General features: G+C 47.8%; 2 protein-coding genes across 3 annotated transcripts; both read right to left on the reverse strand.

Moving 5' to 3' along the window:
• Nucleotides 1–96: 96 nt before the first annotated feature.
• Nucleotides 97–6409, reverse strand: LOC135814384 (sphingolipid delta(4)-desaturase DES1-like). Its single transcript, XM_065327494.1, has 2 exons — nucleotides 5739–6409; nucleotides 97–1534 (listed from the first exon to the last, which is right to left on the reverse strand). The coding sequence occupies exons 1-2, from the start codon at nucleotides 5818–5820 to the stop codon at nucleotides 630–632; spliced, it is 987 nt and encodes a 328-aa protein (XP_065183566.1). The 5' UTR covers nucleotides 5821–6409; the 3' UTR covers nucleotides 97–629.
• A 2188-nt stretch (nucleotides 6410–8597) lies between these two features.
• On the reverse strand, nucleotides 8598–20037 carry LOC135814398 (splicing regulatory glutamine/lysine-rich protein 1-like). Of its 2 annotated transcripts, none has more exons than XM_065327509.1 (13): nucleotides 19776–20037; nucleotides 19563–19693; nucleotides 18937–19238; nucleotides 18179–18274; nucleotides 16829–17020; nucleotides 16439–16530; nucleotides 16192–16278; nucleotides 15881–16002; nucleotides 15433–15454; nucleotides 11355–11570; nucleotides 10955–11083; nucleotides 9604–9732; nucleotides 8598–8933 (listed from the first exon to the last, which is right to left on the reverse strand). In XM_065327509.1, the coding sequence occupies exons 1-13, from the start codon at nucleotides 19889–19891 to the stop codon at nucleotides 8783–8785; spliced, it is 1785 nt and encodes a 594-aa protein (XP_065183581.1). In that variant the 5' UTR covers nucleotides 19892–20037; the 3' UTR covers nucleotides 8598–8782. The 2 variants fall into 2 exon arrangements, with proteins under 2 accessions (XP_065183581.1, XP_065183583.1); XM_065327511.1 differs by having other exon boundaries at nucleotides 18179–18271; nucleotides 19776–20036.
• Nucleotides 20038–20419: the final 382 nt, after the last annotated feature.

The following is a 20419-nucleotide window of genomic DNA, read 5'->3' on the forward strand; positions in this document are numbered from 1 at the left end:
GCACAAGAATGCGAGTGCATGAGCAGGACCGAAGCTGTGTACATGAACTAGACCAATGTCTTCTTTGACTTCTGTCAAACCATTACTACACTTGAATGAGTTGAGGGCAGAATTTAATCTAATTAAATGCGAGGCCTAATCTTTCCCATTTATATAATTTTGAAATTCCTCAAATAATAAACTTGCCTATTGAAGTGAATGAGCCATGAGCAAAAGGATTATTTATATTATGAATGTGATGCTGACATTTTTTAAACTTAAATAAATTGTATCCGAAGGAGGAAGCTTGGATAAATAATAAGGATAAATAGTGCTAAGAACTGTCAGGGCTGCGGAGTAGAAATTAGTAGAAATTAGTCGTGACTAGTGAAAGACGGGCCTGGGCCTGGGCCTGGGGCGTTCAACGTGAACAATTTGTCTGTCCGTTGTAAGCAAGTCCATGAAATAATCTGAACCCAAGAGAAACAAGTAAAGTGGGCCATATGTGTACTCCACTGGCTAAAACAAAACAAAAGACAAAGTATGTCGATACGTAAAAACAATGATACAATCACAAGCAGGAGACTTGCCTGACGTTCTAAAAGCCAGCGCAGCCTCCTGGTCTAGTAGTAGCATATACGTGTAGGTGTTCAGTGGGTCTTGACCTCTGCACCGGGTTTGTTGAGCAGGGTGGGACGCTTGGTCCGCGAGAAGCAGCCCACATCCGGGTCGGTGACAAAATTGTACAGCACCCTGGGCCAGCTCCAGTGGTAGTTCTGTTCAAGATAGTATTCGGGTGCAATGGCAGTGACCTGCGGCAGGCGTGAGCCAGGAATGTACGGGAAGTCGTGGTGCTCCATGTGGAAGCCAACATTGAACGCCAGCATGTTGAGTGGGCCATAGTAGGAGTATGTCTCCTGCACTTTGGAGAACATGTAGTGCTCAGAAATGAAATGACCGGCCACCGGGTGAATGCCCATCGCCAACAGAGAGCCGCAGATCAGGTACACGCAGCCACGCGCGCCGGTGAAGTACCAGATGAACGCCATGAACGCGATCTCCACGGTGGTGTTGAGAATCTCCAGGCGCGTGACCGGCTTCGGGTTGACGAAGAACGGACGCAGTGCGTAGGCCAGCGACTGGAAGAAGAGCCAGATTAGCTTAGTATAGGTGTTGAAGAACAACAGTCCCTCAGTACGCGTAGGCAAATCTACGTCGATTTTCTCATCACCCTGGTAGCGGTGGTGATCGAGATGATATTTGCGGAACGACACGGCCATGGGTAGGCCAATCGGCAAGTTGGCGATGAACGCCAGCACTCGGTTTGCAACCGGCTTGGCTGCACCGAACGCCAGTGCGTGCGAGATCTCGTGGACTGCAAGCTCCATGGCGTGGTTGAGAGTTCCGCCAAAGAGATACGCCGCCGCCATGACCAACCACCACGGTGAGGAGCGCAGTAGGAAGCAGGCTACGATCTGGACAACGACGACAATTGCAACGGTGTACTTCATCATCGGATCCGGTCCATATAGCTTCTTGATCTCCGGGTATTTCGCTGCAAGCACCAACAAGCGCAGCCAACAGGGACAACAGCAATGAGCTACACAAGATAGGTCCGATCAGTACATGTACACTGGGTCACCGGCATCTGCAGATACACACATCTCCTGCGTGTGTATGTACTGTGTTAAGCTAAGAAAGGGCAACTCGTCCTGTACCTCATTCACCCATCCTGTCGTAGACGTTATGGTTAAAGAAGAAGAAAAAAACTTCTTCTGCCGTAGTGAGAGAAAGATTTTCTTTGGCGAGAAGGCAGATGTGCCCGTAGAATTGTGCAGAGTAGCATAAAACAAGGAACAATCTTGAAAACCTAGGGTTTGGGGCTTCGGGTTAAAGGCAAGAGAACGTAACCTCTTGGTAGTCGCATGAGTGAGGGTGATTCATATCCTCAACCACAGCTGGCTATAAACGCCCACTTCATCTCCGTACTGGTTTTGCCTTCGGCCACATGAGTGTGTTCAATAAAAAATGAATAAAACTAGGGCTGAAACGATTGTACCAATTACTCGGTAATCGATCGATCATTCCTTATCAATCAAGTAATCGTTACGTTATAGATTACTCGTTGAGGGATTTTGAGTCCAAAAAGTACTGAAAACCCCGTTTTTGTGAAGTTTGAATCAATTTCCGCTGTGAGTGTGCAGTTGCCAGGGGTATGGTGCATGTTCTGAGGTTCAATTGACTTCAAACTGCCATGTTTTGGAGCTACCCTTTCACTAATGCAGATTTTTTGGTACTATGAAGGCATAGCTTGTGGAAACACAGTAATTTTGCACAGAATTCAGACACTATTTGGTAACGGTTATAATCGATTACTCGATCGTTAAGCTAAAGAGTAATCGATAGGTGAAAATCCACGATCGTTTCAGCCCTAAATAAAACTCCTGAAAACTACATGTACAAGGAGCACAGTCATACAAGGGTAATGACTAATGGTTCGGATTATGGAGTGGTTTTGGTATCCAGTGCATGCGCCCTTGGGCCTGCCAAAGATAGATGGTACCATACACACTACAGTCTACACACATCACACAGTACACAAGCTACACTACACTATACTACACGATACTACACAAACACATGCACACACATGCACACGTGCACGCACGCACACCACACACACACGTGGCAGCACTCCGTCCAGCAAGTGCCGGCTCATTAGAACACGTGGGGAGACAAATGAACCTACTAGTAACCCAGTTTGACATTTTGCACTTGACATTTTAGGATTGTTACAAGGAGGTGGAGAGAGCTCTAGAGAGCTAGCGAGCTAGAGAAAAGGTAGTAAGTAAGGGCAGGAACATGGCTGGCCACGTGATGTAAACAGCCTTTCAAGATGATTGACACATTCACTTGACCCACTTGGGACACTACCCCTAATACAGTGTAGAACATAATACACAGTCTTGTTCAAGGGTGAGAACAGCTTTTGACCTCATGAATCAGACTAAAGAGCAAAGTCTTGGCCTTGATCATGGATAGGATGCAAGTACAATGAAATCAACAGCAGATGGATATCCCTTCAGACATGGGGAGACAGTTGAACCTACATTACCACATTCTTCAGACATCCCTGGCTAGTCCCTGGCGTGAACTTAACCTAACCAGGTGCTGTCCCAGTTACACAATGAGTCAAATGACACACTATTGTACAAGTAGTATTGAGGGTGACTAGTACATGACGTAGTAGTACTGTGCAGGGCTGACACTGGCACTCTGTTATTGTGTGATAGGAGCCACGCTGTTGCATGCCCATGACAGGATACTGGACACACGCACACACACATACTTTTGTGTACTAGTATCTGTACGTACATGTGTGTATCAATCCATTTGCCATGACAGCACCTACCCCCCCCCCCCCCCACACACACACACACACTGTACTACATACATGAGCTGTGGCAGAGAAATAGCACAGGCACAGTGCATCACTGAAGCACACGTAACCCCGTCGTTAGTAGCACAGGCAGCTAGTAGTTGGACGACTCAGGTGCATGCTGCTGCTGCTTCACTGCACTACACTGGCCTTAGTGTGTGGATAGGTCTGCCATTGCCGCCGCATTGGAGGGAGCACACTGCAGAGGCGGTGGAACCCGTCCCGTTGGTCAGACCATGGCCGGACCAACTGTTTGGCCGCCAACCCAAGTTTACTGCCAAGACCGGGTGTACCCGCCCTGTCTTACATGAACTGTATGCAGGACTGCGGTATGACCGGACCAATCAATAACTGCCTCCGCCGCTGGTCCTACCCTGACTGGAGCACTCCAGTTGTGCCGTGCAGATCTCAGGAAGTCAACGTGCAACGTCTGGGGACAGCACTTGTAACAATTCACTATCAAAATGGCATAGTGCTGAATGCTGCTGCTGGTTTTCCTGGCCGGTTGCTAATTGTGGAAGCAAGTTCTTCAAACCTGTAGCCTACATAGTGTAGGGCCCAGTCAGTTTAAAACTTTGCTAAGTTTCTTGGGAATGGTTTCATTATCATCCAGTGCTCAGCATTATACTCAAGGCATTAACGAAGCGGAGGCAAGCGGGTCCCTGGGGGACACACAACCCCATCGTGTGCACTTCCATTGAGATGCTTTCACTCAGGCTCTCAGCCTGTGGGCCAATTGATACATGTATTTACTGAATACTACACATTGATTCTTTCTGTAAGCATGTACATGTATATGGACCAGCAGTGGTGCTGCCAGGTCTGGTCACGGTTCATCTAGGAGGTTGGTCAGTTGACTTACTGTAGAGGCAGAAAATTTCGTCGGTCAATAATTTCGTCCAACTCCAAAGAAAAGGAGTTCGTCCGGTTGAAAATTTCGTCCATGGATCATAAGAGTGTATAGAAACGCTGGACAAATCGATATTCGTCCTACATTTAATTTAGTCCAAAAGCTCCTTGGACGAAAAAGACGAAATTAAATATATTTCTGCTTATACAGTATTACTGCCGGGATATTCTCATGCTGCCTGCAGAATGCTATACTACAAGTATCCCAGCCATACACTGACTAGCTTCAACTCTAACACAGTGATACTACTGCAAGTATAATTATGTACTGACAAACTAGCTACAGTGTAGCTAGCTGTCACTGTCAGTGGAGAGTAGGCGCGCATTGGCAGTCTGATCTCAGCTCCTCTGATCTGGCAGTGCAATCATCCATGATTGAGCCATTTGAGGTGACATAGAAAGCCTGATGGCAGTATCCTTGCTAGGTGTGCTGCATGCTGCTGTAGTTGAGAGCCAGCACAGCCATACTGAACTCCTAGTCCCAGAGAGTAAATGATCTCTCCAAGGTTCAAAGCCTAGGAATACTGTAGTCTGACTGTGCAACGACGCAATGCCTCCTGGGCAGACAACATGGACACTTGAAGATGTGAAGAGGAGAGACTCAGCACTTGAATTTAAAGCTCCTGAGGCTCACAGAGCCCAGAGTTGCCAACAACATAATGCCATGGATTTTGTTCCTGTATGTCAAGATACTTTCCCAGTATAACTAATACTTTGTCTTATATACGTAGTCTGCTAAGCCTTGGGTAGTCATAAGAAATGCACAGAAAATCACTGACACAGATCAGATCACACTCAACTGTTCCGGTGCCTCAGCGGTAGGGAGCACTTCACTGCATTCTGCACCTCACGTGGATGCATGCACGCATGCGGCTGTGGAGCACCTGCACCACCAACTCTACACTACACTCTACAGTCCAGACAGCGCAAGTGCAGTAGATCTACACACAGTCACTGACACTTCTGTGCCAACCAGGCCAAACAACACTCTAATAATTTTCGAACTGAACATGCCGACTGGTGCGGCGCTGAATCTGCAGATTCTGGCCTGCAGAAAAGGTTACTTGTCCCATAGAAACACCCACACCAGCGACAACACGGAGACACTATCACTAGCACAGCGAGACCGAGATAAATCATTGATAATGATAGTGTATTAGTGTGAAGACGCCAGAACAGATTCAAACACTTTTCTGCGAGTGGACGAGGTCGCCTCCACATCACGGCTGTCTCGCAATGCAAGCCTTTACTAGACAGTACGGGCCACATACATTTAGTAGGCACCTGCACACACTGAGACTGTGCTGGTTAGCGGCATGGAGCCTGTCTCTCCTTGCCCTCTCACAGAACAAATTTTACTTTCTCAAATCAGGCTACCAAGCTGCATGCACAGGGTATAAATCGTGCTTACCTAAGATTTCCTTGCGGCGGCTGGCGTGGGGCTCATCGTCGTATGCCCAGACGAAGTCTTGAGGTGGCGATCGTGGACACATGGTTGATCTCCCTCCACGCGATGGTGGTGAAAACTTCGCCAACAAGCAACCAAGAAGTTCACTTCTCCAGAGTGGAAAATAACAGAGTTTTCAAACTCAAACTCAAAAGTCGAAGGCAAGCTCTTCGCGGCTATCGAGGGCGAAGTCGCGGCGTGAGCAGTCCCGGTCTCACTCACCAGTGCAGTGCACAGACCCTGCAGACCGTACAGGCTCCTGTTGTAGCGACTGGGTGTACAGGCTAGGCGTAGATCTACTGCACTAGCAGACAGAACCATCTGCTAGCTGCTGTCAGAAACGTCGTTGGTCTGCGAGGTCTTCCTACACAGTACACTTACGTCTACAGTACAGACACTTGGTCACACTTACACAATGTCGCACGATTTTGCGGTCAGCGCTTCCTCCGTCTCCGGAGCTCCGCCAATCTGATCAGTCACGATCACTGACACAGGAGTCAGGAGATTCTCGACCTTGCTGTGTTCCCTCGAACAAAACGAAACTCGAAAGCTTTGGACGGTTTACTAATGATCCTGTACGAACACTTTTGTTTGCTTTCGTGAGCTGCTACGAGCTGTGGCTTGTTGTGTATCAAGGCTTGACAAGGTTATGTGCACGTAGATCTACGCAGTCGCTAGATCAGGAAGATTCAGCATGTACAGACAAAAATGACCTTTGCATGGGAACCGTGCAGCTGCTTGTGGAAGACTTTTTCGGTGCTGTGCACTCAAAATCGAGGGTCGCGGAGCTAGGCGATCGAGTGGTCCAGCACTAGCCTAGCCTGTGCTGAATCGACAGCTGATCTTTTTGCATCACTTGCGCTGACTTGGCACGGTCGGTGTGCCAAGAATGCACCATATACCATGCTGATTGCTCGCTTTCCCCACCGTTACCGTGGGGACTCTCGGAGCCTGTATCCCCGCTGGGCTGATAAAGAACGAGCAGCTAGCAGCTACCGTTTACTTTTTACTTGTTCCTTTTCTTTTCGCTCATTGCCAGGCCACTGCACTGGTACATGGTGTGATAAAAAAGTAGTGTTTGTCCGTGTCGGCTTTAGTACCAGTCGATAGGCGGTAGCCGGTAGTCCGTAAGACTAAGAGGCATACAAATAATTAATAAAATTTAATAGTCTATAATTAAAACAGAGACGTTCTATTATTATGATGACGGGGCATGAGAAAGGTGAGAAGTCGATTGGACCTTGCCGCTCGGAATGCACTGCGATGTTGTTAGCATGTTGGCGTTTGCTTGGACCGCAGAACGATCAGAACACGTGCACAACTGAAGGCGAAGATCGAAGGGGTAGCGCTAGCGCATAGCTAGCTTTGTATGGACTCTTGGCACTACTCTTTCATCCGTGTTATGGCGTTCTCGCTAGTATGATGGTATGGCCCTACTATAGTAAGGGTGCTACTGGCTGCACAACGTCGCTAGTGTTGTCGACTGTTGTACTACTACTACTGTAGTGTTGGCAAATACAAGGAAGGCAAGTCTTGCCCATTTACCAGCTCATTATCAACATGCAGCGCTTTCAAGTAAAACAGTCCAGTACTGACATTTTGTCATGGGGCCATCCACTCACTCCCCGTGAACGAATGGCGCGATCATGCTCATGCCTCTCGACTTGATCTTGTCTTGATACATGTCACGTACAGGCCTGGGCCCGGTGTGTGGCAACGAATCAGGACAGTCAGTGCACTATAAAGACAGTATAAGTCTAGTACTAGTAGTAGTAGATCTACGTAGACTAGACTATCAAGAGTACATGTACTATGCATAATGAATGTGCAGGGCTCCCTGCACGCGATGGGGTCGATCGACCTGACTCGTCCGGCAACAGTACAATCATACAACTATTACTGTAATACTGACAAGTCATCGTTGCAGGCAATGCTCTTGTTTACGATAATCTGCAGCAAGAAAGGGGTCATGCGTGTTTTAACACATGACCCCTTTCTTTAAAAAGTTAGTGTGACAGGTGCTGAGTTCGAATTCCGCCCATGGATCCTTCTCTTCAGGCAACCCATGGCTCCCCCCCCCCCCCCGAAAAGTAGGTATGGCATGAGGACACAGCCTATTACATACCTGCCAACCGTTGCAAACCTGAGATGGGGACAATGAGATACCTAGGTATGGAAATGTATACAAATGTAGCTGTGAGGCATGCGACAAATGCACTTTAGGGTGCCTATTACCACCCTCGATATCGGGCCCAAATCGGGATGGTTGGCAAGAATGCTGTTGGGGAGGGCGAACAGTGTAGCATGATGGGGCCTATCACGGTGAACAGTGTAGCATGACGGGGCCTAATTGCAGCCTTTCATTCTTGGTGCATGGTATGTCAACAAAACCTCCTGAGCAGTAAACATGCATTATTCATGGTTTCGGTAGCCTACAGGTAATCGGTTGGGCACTCTCCCCGAGAAGACAGCAGTGTTGGCCACGGTTCGAATCCCGTCCATGGATCCTCCTTTTTTTGCGAACACCAAAGCATTTGGTGTGTTTATTAAAGGAGGTTAAGATGTCTCCACTCACGAAAGGGAACCCCTTCGTTCGGAGACCCTCAGCTACACAAGCTCGTACAATACAGGTGCTATGGCACTTGGGGGTGCCTGCAGTTGTCAAGACCGTGGTTCATCACACTGAATACAAGCAACCCATGGCATATGCGACACCCCGAACACCCGAACACACACACACACACACACACACACACACACACACACACACACACACACACACACACACACACATACACACACCTCTCATAAACAAACACACCGTCGCCTGCTACTGTCCTCATGCACATCTGCAAACAAAGTTGAGACCATTCGGAAAGCATGTCTAGCCTAGAACCATCCGCATAAAACGAGAACAAAAACCGTACAGAAAACCGTACAGAATACACAGCAAGGAAGACGTAGAAGACGCAAGGACAGTAATACAAGTGCAACGTATCCCTTTTAGCCTAGTCGCTCTCTGACATAGACATCTCCTCATCGTCGTCCTCATCCTCATCTGCAGCGGCTGCAGTCGGCGGAGGAGGGCGAGGTGGAGGTGATGAACTGGCCCTACGACGCTTACGCTCCTTGCTGCGATCACGGCGCTTATGCTTTCGGCTGTGGCGGCAAAGGAAGAAAGAAACAGCAATGGAGCCGGTATCAGCTGGTAGCCACCAATAGAATGTCCAAGCAGCAGACAACATTGACAGACAGGGTGAGAACAAACCCGGCGAGTTCCCTACAAGGAAACAACGATCACTTCTTTAGGCCTTTAAACGTGAGCCTGCTGGTTCGATTCCCAGCTTCTCCAGGTCAGGAGATCCATCACGGCCAGGGAAGCAAAGATGAGGAGGGAGAGACGCGCACTGTGTTGAGCTCAGCAAAGCAAGAAGTCTTGAACACCACATGCAGCCCCAGAGTGGACAACAGGCCACCAGATAAATCAGTGCCATGCGAAGGGTATGCGACTGCTACAAGCACGGCGAGCTTCGTTCTAGCTTTCTTAAAAAAATCACACCATTTCCAAGACACATTCTATGCACTTTGCAAGGGACACCCGAAGCCAGAAGGTGGATCAGGATGGAGCAGGCACATGCACATTACATCCAAATAAGGAGCAACTGAAGTTCTATGAGCCTGCCCCTGGTCATGGCTGGAGCAAAATGCATACAGGACTCATACATGTATAGTGTATATCAAGGAAAAACCTTGCCCGCAGGGCTGGAGCAGATTGCATTTTCGAACAAGCAACAACAATCTGAACAAGAACAAGGGCACAGAGACATACCTGCTGTGGCGGTCTGGGGAGGGTGAACTCGATGGAGAGCGATGTTTGGTGCGGCGTGTCTCCGGCGACTTAGAGCGTCGACGCTTGCGCTCTGTGCGATCTTTGCTCCTGCTTCGGCGTCTCTCCGTTCTACACAAGAAAGGAAGCAATATACAGAGGAACTTAGAAGTAGCAACTTCGGCGGTATTAGAGGTTCCGCACAACGTAAAGTTGACCAACTTTATGTTAGTGGGCGGGGGAAACCCGTGAATTCGCGAGTTTGCACTCCACTTACGGAAAGTTGTCTACGTAGAGTACGTAGATAGGGCTCTGATAACGTAGGTGGTCCGTAAGTGGACTGGGGTACAAATTTATGACTCTCTCCCCAGGTCGATCCGGTCGTACACTGCCGCGTTCAGAGTTGCCAAGGGCAGCTACGTGATTTGAAAACTCCGTATGGCGGAACACAGATGCGCATGCAGTTTACGATTTTTTCGATTACGTTTTTTACTAACGTAATTACGTTATGCGCAACCTCTCTTAATGAAGTTGGTTGTTCCTACGTGGAACACACGCTTCCTGCCAAACTTGACACTTGATTGACTCCCGACTGCCACCCGCAGCACACGAGGAGCAGGCGGCAGTCCGGATGGCAGTTGCGAGTCAGTCAAGTGTAAGTTTGGCCGGAAGTGTGTGTATCACGCAGGAACAACCGACATCAATATACAGAGGAATACTGATAATTCGAATATGGATGAATTGAAAGATACCGCTTGTTGAGAACTTTCCTACAGAACTGATCAGTCAACATGATTCCTCCCACGTGTAAACAATGTCTGATAACTCAAACCTCCAACTGAACATGTAAACCTAAATAGAAATCCCACGATATCTGCTTACATAGAAAATATATGGGATTCCTGTTGATCATGCCAGAAAATCGAGTTGCACATCATCCTCCACATGATTTTGGCGCATGTTTCTGATCGGTGAAATGTGCATGCTTGAAGATCATGAAAGTCAATTCGGAATGCTGCAGTACTCCAATCCGATGGGCAACAAGTTCCCAACAACAGCGACCTTCAAACCACTCCTGATAGGAGGTACATCTGTTTCTAGAAGGTCCCTGGTTTAAATCCTGGTGGAGATAGACAAATTTTCTTCTTCACACCTTCTCCCTTTTCCATCCTCAAAAGTAAAAACATATTATGTTATTTAAATGATACATCAGCATAATAATGCTATTTGACTCTATAAAATTAGGTGCAGAGGAAAAGCCGTAGCAATAACATGGGGTATCATCAGTGATACCCCATGTTACGGCCGAGCATGTACGGGGGTATCAGATTAAGAGGCTCTGCTCAGTGCTCACCTAGTATCTGGACTGCGGGAAGCATGTCGGCGGCTTGTACGGAAGGATGCAGGCGAGCGCTCCCGTCGACGGTAGTCATCGCGGTCGCGATCACGCCTCTCCCCATAGCGACTACTGGTATGGCGGTCTCTGCATGGGAGGATAACGGAAGATAGAACGAAAGGCGGTAATGCAGTTGCAACTACTCTTGTGTGGTCTTTCTCAGTCAAATTAGTCTCGTGCTAAGAGAAGAGATATGTTTCAGAACTGCAGAGAGAGAGAGAGAGAGAGAGAGAGAGAGAGAGAGAGAGAGAGAGAGAGAGAGTATGTGTGTGTGTGCTAGGCAGCTGTTTTTTTTTCTTCGCAAAGAGAGCAAGACAATCACTACTCGGCCAAACAAGAGAATGCCAATTTCACGTACCTCCTACGCTCACGAGAGCCGGAGCGGCGCCTGTCTCGGCGATCACGGGACGTGGAGCGCCTTCTCTCGCGTGACCGAGAGCGCTTCCTCTCTCTTGACCCAGACCGCCGCCTCTCACGGGAACCTGAGCGCCGACGCTCTCTGGAGCCCGAGCGACGATTAGAGCGAGAATGGGATGTCCGTCGGCGTGCGGGTGAAGGAGATTTCGATGGGGATCTGTACAGAGACAAGGAGTAAAGAATATTAGGACGTCGCCTTAAGAGAAGGTAAAGTCACATATGCACTGCTTTTCGTTCTTCTACACAATCAGGATTTAGTTAGCGCCTATGATTTGCAAGAGCACCACGCTCACTTCTGGCAGGGCAACACTAACCTGCCACAGCATTAGTTGAGTTTTTTATGTACAGGTGGAATCCTGATAATTCGAGCATGGCTTAATTAGAACATACCACCAAGAGTACATAAACCAAAGTGTGCAACTGTGCATATCAGATCTGAAACAGCGCAGTTCGTGCACAACGTCACCCTGATGAGGTCAGCCAAGCCGCGACTTGCGTACAGCTCAAATTTTCATGTTTCATAGCCCGGAAATCAGCCAAGTTTGCTTGATTTTAGATGTCCTATTTCAGGATTTCGGTGTTTTGTGTGACTGGGTACGCTGCGTATATCCACCGACAAGTAAAGTCACCAGGCTATCCGTATCAAAAAACCGAAATCAGGCCAAACTCAGTGACCTGCACCACCGCGACTGGTTACGCAACTTTTCACCGTACCTGTGGCTTACCATGCCGTCAGAAATGACGTACTGCACGAATTACGCTCCCACAGGAACCATCCCGAGTTGCACACTCTGGTTTATGTACTCTTGATACCACCTAATTAGAAGTTTCTTCCTGGACCGATTTCTATCAATGCGATTTCCACATAAGAATATCTGATAATTTGAACCTCGAATTGGGTACTGTAAAGTCTTGTATAAAAGCCGCAGCTTATATGACCTTTTCGGGAAAATTTTGCAGGCTTCTATACAAGACAGGTATTTCTATAAGACTAAAACGAGGCTGATGTGCCGAAAGTGTACCTTGAAAATCAGGTTTCTATACGAGACATGCTTTAATACAAGACAATACGGTATGTCCCAGTGAATAATTTAAAGGGGAAGTTAAGGCAAATATTAAAATTTCACCAGTTGTAGTCTTCGGGGTGCTGAGTCGAATGGTCTTGGTCCGAGAAAGCTGAGACGCTTCCTTCCTACTTGAATCCCAATCGAACTCTCGCACTTCCACCGAAACTGGGTGACTGCGCCCTGCTAGATGGGGATTTGTATGCAAAATGTCACTAAAAGCGCCATTTCGTTCTTATATAAGCACGGATGACCGCGATTGGCCCATATGTTGTAGTCTTTTGGACGCTGAGTAGACTGGTTTTGGTCCGAAAAGGCTGCGATGCAGCGTTCCTCCTTTATTCCCAATCGAACATGGTTGAACAAGCGGTCACGTGCTCCTGCGTACACCAGTCACCTGGTCACCGTGCCTGCAGGGTACAACTTACTAGCCTGTTTGACCTTTTTTGGGTGCAGTCCTGTCACTCGAGTTGAGCCTTGGTGTGAAAGTTGTCGCCTGCTGGCGTGGTGACCAGGTGATTTGGGCACCCAGGAGCACGTGACCGCTTGTTCAACCATGTTCGATTGGGAATAAAGGAGGAACGCTGCATCGCAGCCTTTTCGGACCAAAACCAGTCGACTCAGCGTCCAAAAGACTACAACATATGGGCCAATCGCGGTCATCCGTGCTTTTATAAGAACGAAATGGCGCTTTTAGTGACATTTTGCATACAAATCCCCATCTAGTAGGGCGCAGTCACCCAGTTTCGGTGGAAGTGCGAGAGTTCGATTGGGATTCAAGTAGGAAGGGAGCGTCTCAGCTTTCTCGGACCAAGACCATTCGACTCAGCACCCCGAAGACTACAACTGGTGAAATTTTAATTTTTGCCTTAACTTCCCCTTTAACCAGTATCGCATCGCAGTTTGCTACGCAATTCTTCTGAGGTGCGAAGCAACTTCAGAAATGTGTCACAGAAAACTGCGATGAATATTGATTTTTCACTGTACCCTATGATGCGCAGTGTGCATGCCAGGGATGTCTCTTAGGGACGAAATAGATGCACGAAACTTCGAAAGTGCTGAGAAATGCATCCCGGCACCAGGCTAGGTTCAAAGCTAAGGTGTACAGTGTACTTGTGGTCTGAGCTTGCACTCTGATCAGCTTTGCAGGACAATTTTGTCAAGTGGAAGAAAATTGCTATGCAACATTTTCTAATTGCTATTCAAGTTTGATTTTGCGTAGCAAGATTGCTACGCGAAAAATGAAAGTAAATTATTCCCTGTGTCCGGTTAATTAGAAGTCCCACGGAATCCACTTACATTGAAAATGTGTAGGATTTGGGTTGACAATTAGAAGTTCGCAAAGCATAATTCGAAGTGTACTGTATTTCTACAAATCAGTTTAGTTTCCATGCACAGGCAGTTCACCGTCCACTAAATCTGTGTCTATTAAAGGTGCGTAGCGCAACTCTGCGTGACAGTGTGAGCATTTTAAAGGGGCACTCCGGGAATTTTTTCGGTGGTGTGTTCTCTTCATGAGGCCTTATATGGCCCCCAAGGAATGGGGAATCGCGAAACTAGACCCAAAAAGTCGATATATGAAGCCAGGGAGGGCCAAGTTTGTCTCCTCTTTTGATGGTTTTGATGACGTCACGTGTGCTTAGTATTCAAATTCTCTGCATTTGAAGATCTTAGTTGTTTGAATTTTCTGGTGATGAAGAACGATGTTTCAAACTTTGGTCAACATTCCCAAGCTTCACAACTGCGACCATACTCTAAGGAACCTGAAGGACCTCCTGAGGTGCCCCTGGTAGAAGCGCAGCCTGATGAGGGCCAGGAAATTGGAGCGGACGACTTCACTGGTCGACAAGGAAATAACGATTGGTGTTCCTGCCAGAAATGTGGGGTGATGCAGAGGGCAGTCGATTACCTTTGCTGTCGAGAGAGCGCTGCAGCTGTTAGCATTAACAGCCTTTTGACAGGCGTAGCAGCGTTACACATCACCCCGGCTTCGCGTCAGCTTGTCTAAACAAAACTGTTCTGACCATAATGCCTCACGGCGTACAGAGAATTTCGGGATCCTCGTACTCGGACCAGTGAAGTCGTCCGCTCCAATCTCCTGGCCCTCATCAGGCTGCGCTTCTACCAGGGGCACCTCAGGGGGTCCTTCAGGTTCCTTAGAGTATGTCCGCAGTTGTGAAGCTTGGGAATGTCGACCAAACATCGTTGTTCATTACCAGAAAATTCAAACAACTAAGATCTTCTAATGCTGAGAATTTGAATACTAAGCACACGTGACGTCATCAAAACCATCAAAAGAGGAGACAAACTTGCCCCCCCCCCCCCCGGCTCCATATATCGACTTTTTGGGTCTAGTTTTCGCGATTCCCCATTCCTTGGGGGCCATATAAGGCCCCCATGAAGAGAACACACCACCGAAAAAATTCCCGGAGTGCCCCCTTAAGTACATAATGCGTTGTGGGTACATGTTCGGATAATTAGATTCTCCAGGTAATTAGAAGTTTTTCCGTGGCATTTTGGGGTTTGAATTATCAGGATTCCACCTACACATGCACTGCAGAATGGAGAGGTAGGGTATACTGGTCATGTGACCACACACACCATCTCACCATGCCTACATACACTTGCTTAGGGACCATCCAGCATTATCGATTTATTTTCACGAAACGAAAAAGTTTAGTTATGACCCTCCCCCACCCACGCACCCTGAACGAAAAAGAGATTGACTCGACCGCTAGAATGGATTGATGTTTCAGCTACTGAAGTACTTGTCAAGTATCAATATTTTTCATAACGGAACTCTCCTCGACCCACCCACCTACCCATAAACGAAACTTTTTCGTTTTGTGTAAAAGATTGATAATTATGGACGGCCCCTTAGACAGTAGAAAATAGAATGCAATCAAAATGTGACACCTTTGCAGAAATTTTAAACAAGCGAACACGAGAGCTTACTTCTTTGGCTTCTTCTCTTCCACTGAGACATTGCACACACGCACAAAATCACGTGCACAAAACAGGACACGTGCAGAAAATCAGATGCATATAATTGTCCATACCTACACATTCAAGACTTCGACAGGCCCAGCAGTACAGGCACAGTGATACAAATGTCATCTGCCACTTTACCAACGAGACAATTCTCGTAACATGTACTGTATTCATATCTCAACAGACCACAGTTACGTAGATTTATTTTGTACTGTTCTGGTTGAAAAACATCAACATCAACCAACGATAGGTTGCCTGCGCTGCCTGGCTGGAAAAACAGGAGGAGCATGCAGCAATGAAAGCCAAGCACGGCGCCTCCATGTAGTCTTCCCCTCGAGTCGCCGCGCGCCCCTGTTCGCAAAGGCAGAGTATCAACACCGCCATTCCATCCGGGTGCAGGACTAACACTCACCTGGCTCAATTTGCTGAGAAATGGCCGCCTGCGCCTTGCGGACAGCTTCCATGACCTCGCGCTGTCCGACCTCCACTGGTTTCACTTGTGGCTTCACAACAGCATTCTTGGAGTGGTTCACCCTATCCATACCAGCACACACATGGAAAATATTCACCACCTCAATGTGGCCCAATGATAACACACATACAGAACTGCTCTACTGACTCTTTCAACTCCATACCAGCACAACCCCCCAAAAAAACTCTCGCAGTCAATTTTAGGTAACCGCTTCTCCTTGGCATGCCTAAGGAATACGTAGAAATACTCACTTGAGTGGCCGGTCACCAAACATGGCACCGTTGTATTGAAGGGCAAGGCTCACAGCGTTTGTCTCTCCAAATTCAATGAAGACAAACCTATGAAGAAAAACCGACACAAGTAGAAAGTCAGACAACACACACCATGCCAAGTACATCACCCAGTAGATGTGCCCACACTGCTTTACCAGGCAAAGGCACACAATACAGCCCAGTGCAAGAGGTAAACTCACCATTTACTTGTACCATCACTTCTTACCTAGTTGGTTGTGTTTCATCTCCAGCCATGCGCACGTACAGCACCTCGCCACAGCGTGCTGCAAAGAACGGAACCAGCGCCTCACCGAGAAGCTACACAGGCCCAAGCAACATACAAAGCAGACATCACGCACACAGTGAGAAACAGTAGTACCGGCACAGCGGTATCTATCCCAGCCATCTTCTCCTCCTATCAAAGTACATGACTGTACCGTACGAAGAAATTGTGACCAGGATTCAAACTCTACGGAAGCTCAAACTTGGAACAACGGCAACAAGATTGGATTTCAACCGCTGCTAAATTCAGAAGCAAAAGAATACTCAATCTGCGAAGCAAAAGATTACAAATCTTACAAGGAATAATTGACTAGAATGTAGAACCATCCCTTACCTGAGTGTTCAAGTTGCCCACGTAAACCGTGCGGCGGATTTCTTCAATTTTGGACGGGTCCACATTACCTCCCAACACCGGAGCAGCAGGAACCATCCCAGGAAGAGGCGGGTTTGACACTTGAGGTGCGAGGCCAGAAATACCATCCCACAACGCACGACTCATGGCAGCCTTGGCTTGCATGCCAGTCACCTGTCATGTAGTAAGACATTGCAGACAAGATAATGAGCAGCATACCAGTAATTGAGTACCACATGAGTAGCAGTACTACTTGCAAGTAAGTGGTACATATCCATAGGTGGACCATAATCTACGGAAGACTTTAAGATGCTCTGCATAAATACTTTGTTAGGCCGCACAGAATAAATCCTTGGTTCCGGGTAACCCGACCTACCCATGTTTTGAGCGCCGACCGACCGGTATTTTTCTGGCCATGTTACCTAAAACCAAAGATTTATTTGGTACGCCTAACACTAATTGTGTAAGTTCAGTTCCAGAACTATGGATCAAAACTATGTGACATTGAGGTTCAAGTATTTGAGTTTCGGCAAATTAACAACATGTGCGGTCATTGGACCACTGGAATAATAGTGAAAACCCTGGTGACCCCTACAGGATGCCTGAAGACCATGTCTACCCATCCACAGAAATTGACGGTAATACATGACCATTTGGCCCAGAATTGACTCCAGCGCTAAAAGTACATTAACCCTTTGTGACCCCATCGATCGATATCGATCGATTGGTATACAGTGGCACTAAAAAAATTATATCTCTGGTGTTCCTTCACCGATTTTCATAAACAAAGCATCTACGTTTCGAGAGGAACCTTGGCTATCACGTCGAAGTTATCCGAAGTCTCTACGAGGTACGATGCCGCCGTGGTGAGACTCGAGGTCAGAGGAAACCTGAAAAATTCAAATTTTCACACTGCACTTGGCAGGGGTTTTCCCCGGCGTGCTACGTCATGACTTACTCAAGCATGCAGCACACCAAAAGTTTGTGCTTGAAGCGAGCTTTCCGCTGTAGTTTGTTTGAAGTCGATCTGATGAAGGAGAATGGAATGGCGGCTGTTTGAACTTTGCTGGAGCTGTTCGCGCACGGCTGCTGTTTTGAGCGGCATTCTAGGCCACGCAGAGCAGAGGCCGTGCAGGTAGCTGGCTTGAGTGTGGTATTAGTCGCTTCGTCTTGGAAAATACCTTTCCAGCGGTGGCAAGTTTGTAAAAATCAGTGAATGTTTGGCAGAGGTACAAGCAAAAGTGCATGTTATTTGAAGGTGAGTAAATTGTCAGACTTTCAGTGGGGTCACAAAGGGTTAACATGGTATAGTAGAAAGCAGTAATGCCTTACCAGCTGACAAGGCACTGGCGTAGGTGATAAGCACTGCATGATTGGGTTCAGACCAGGAATTGGTTGAATGGTGGCCAAATTCAGCGAGGACATCTGCTAGCATACAGAAGTCACCACCCACGAATATAAGCAAGCATGCACGCACACACGTGCCCGCGCACACATACGGCATAGGCAAGCAGAGAACAGCATTAGGGTATGTCACTGCAGCAGGATCAGAGAAAACTGTCATTTCTGTGCAGATATCTTTCACCGTTTCACATACGCATGCACGCATTAACACTAAACTACTGTTGTTTGCCCTGCTGATCTTTCTCTCCCCCCCCCCCCCTTCTGTTAAGCCTCTCCCATGGATTTCCTGCTCGCCTTTCCTTCTCTCTCCTTCTTTTTCCCACATACAGTCAACTTCGCCTATAACGACACCCGGCGGGGCATCAAAAAAGTGTCGTTATTTCGCGAAGTGTCGTTATACCCGAAGTCTCATTATATGTATTACAGTTGGAAGAGACTTTGCTCTGGGCATGGGAATGCTGTCGTTATTCGCGAAGTTGACTGTAGACCCTTTTCAGGTTGCATCACTAAAAATGGTGCAGTGCAGGAATTCTGCCGCAACAGCAATCCATTCGAGCTGCCCACACTGGGTTGTATGTACTCTTGAACACGTCAAAATCAATGAAATCACACACACACGGACGAGACATTGAAATGCATGCGCCCGCGTGGAACACCGTCACACACATACAGTCCAGCCAACTCACACCACCGTGAACTCCTGGCATCGCAGCGGAGGCAGCAGGAGCAGCGGCGGCCATCGCGCCCATAGCACTCATAGCGCCCATGCCACCCATGGCGCCCATACCACCCATAGCGCTCATACCACCCATAGCGCTCATACCGCCCATAGTGCCCACGGCACCCATTGCACCAATATGAGCAGGAGGCGTTGGGTGCGGAAGCAAGCTTTGGGCAGTGGCAGCCAGCGCCGAAGTGGCCAAAACCGGCGCTGACGCTTCACTGGGTTCTGCCGCAGCCAGTGCGGTTTTCTCATCAGGAACCTCATCTGAAGATGCAACACAGCATACCACAAAACAAAAACAAGTCACAGATGAAGAGCATAACCAAACGAAATAAAGCATGGCTTTAACATAGGACTTTATACAAACACGCGACTCATTCAGGCGAAATCGGGAGGAAATGCAACACATCAATTTCAGCACACTCTACTAGTATGTTGAAGGGCAGTTCGTTGCCGGACATCTGCAGCTATCCCCAACGTCTGCAGTCTGTGCAAGTGTCTACCATATCAGGAAGTGGAATGGACTGTGTCAACCCCACCCCCACCCCCGTACTCTTCCCAGCTATTATTAAAAAGACAGTAACATACCGGCAGGAACTGGTACTACGGACAGTGGACGATCCAGTAAGAGAGTATTGGTCAAATGCTGAGCAACGAGACATGTTTCATGCTCCTCGTATTTCACGAAGCCAATCCTAGGTTTTACCCCGGCTGGCGTCCTACAACAGGGAGAAACACACGGAAAATGGTATTTCACTCTGCCCTTCACTTTCTGAAAATGCACGATCCTCTGTAACTAACGTTGGATACAATCTCAATTCCAGAACATCTCCAAATATTCCAAATAAATCTCTCAGTTGCTTGTCTGTGACGCTCGCTGACAAATTCGTCACCCGGACGACTGTTCCCACCACCATTGCTCTAAACCGCTAGGTCCCGATAGAGGCAGCGGCAGCAGATACCAGACTGGAAATAGTCCTCCCCCGACTGCAACGCTTAGAACCTCGCCATTGCCAAGCTGCAAAGCCTCCTCAACTGCTTTCAAGGAAATGCGAAATTTTGTCGCTCGCGCGAAATTCTATTTCACACTTTTTTTGTAGGGGTGATTTTTTCGTTGGTGTTGGCAAACTACAGTGCATTAGTATTACCAAGAGTCCATAAACAAGAGTATGCAACTGTGATCTCTTTTCTATGGGCCAGATGCGCGGCGCGCTGCCTTCATTACATCATTCAGCTGCAGTCCGCGCACTGCGGAAAATCAAACACCGCACTTTCCCTCCAGTTTGAAATGAACTTTCGTACGGAACTGGAGTTCACGCGCCAGAATTCAGAGATTTTGTAGGTACTGGAACGAATCGAGCAAAAACGGATGGGCTCGTGCGAGAAATTGAGAGTTTGGATGCATGCTTTAAAAGCGTGATGAAGGCAAGTTACGTAATGAAGGC

The sequence above is a fragment of the Sycon ciliatum genome, chromosome 4, assembly GCF_964019385.1.
Source record: "Sycon ciliatum chromosome 4, ocSycCili1.1, whole genome shotgun sequence".
Classification (NCBI taxonomy): Eukaryota; Metazoa; Porifera; class Calcarea; order Leucosolenida; family Sycettidae; genus Sycon; species Sycon ciliatum.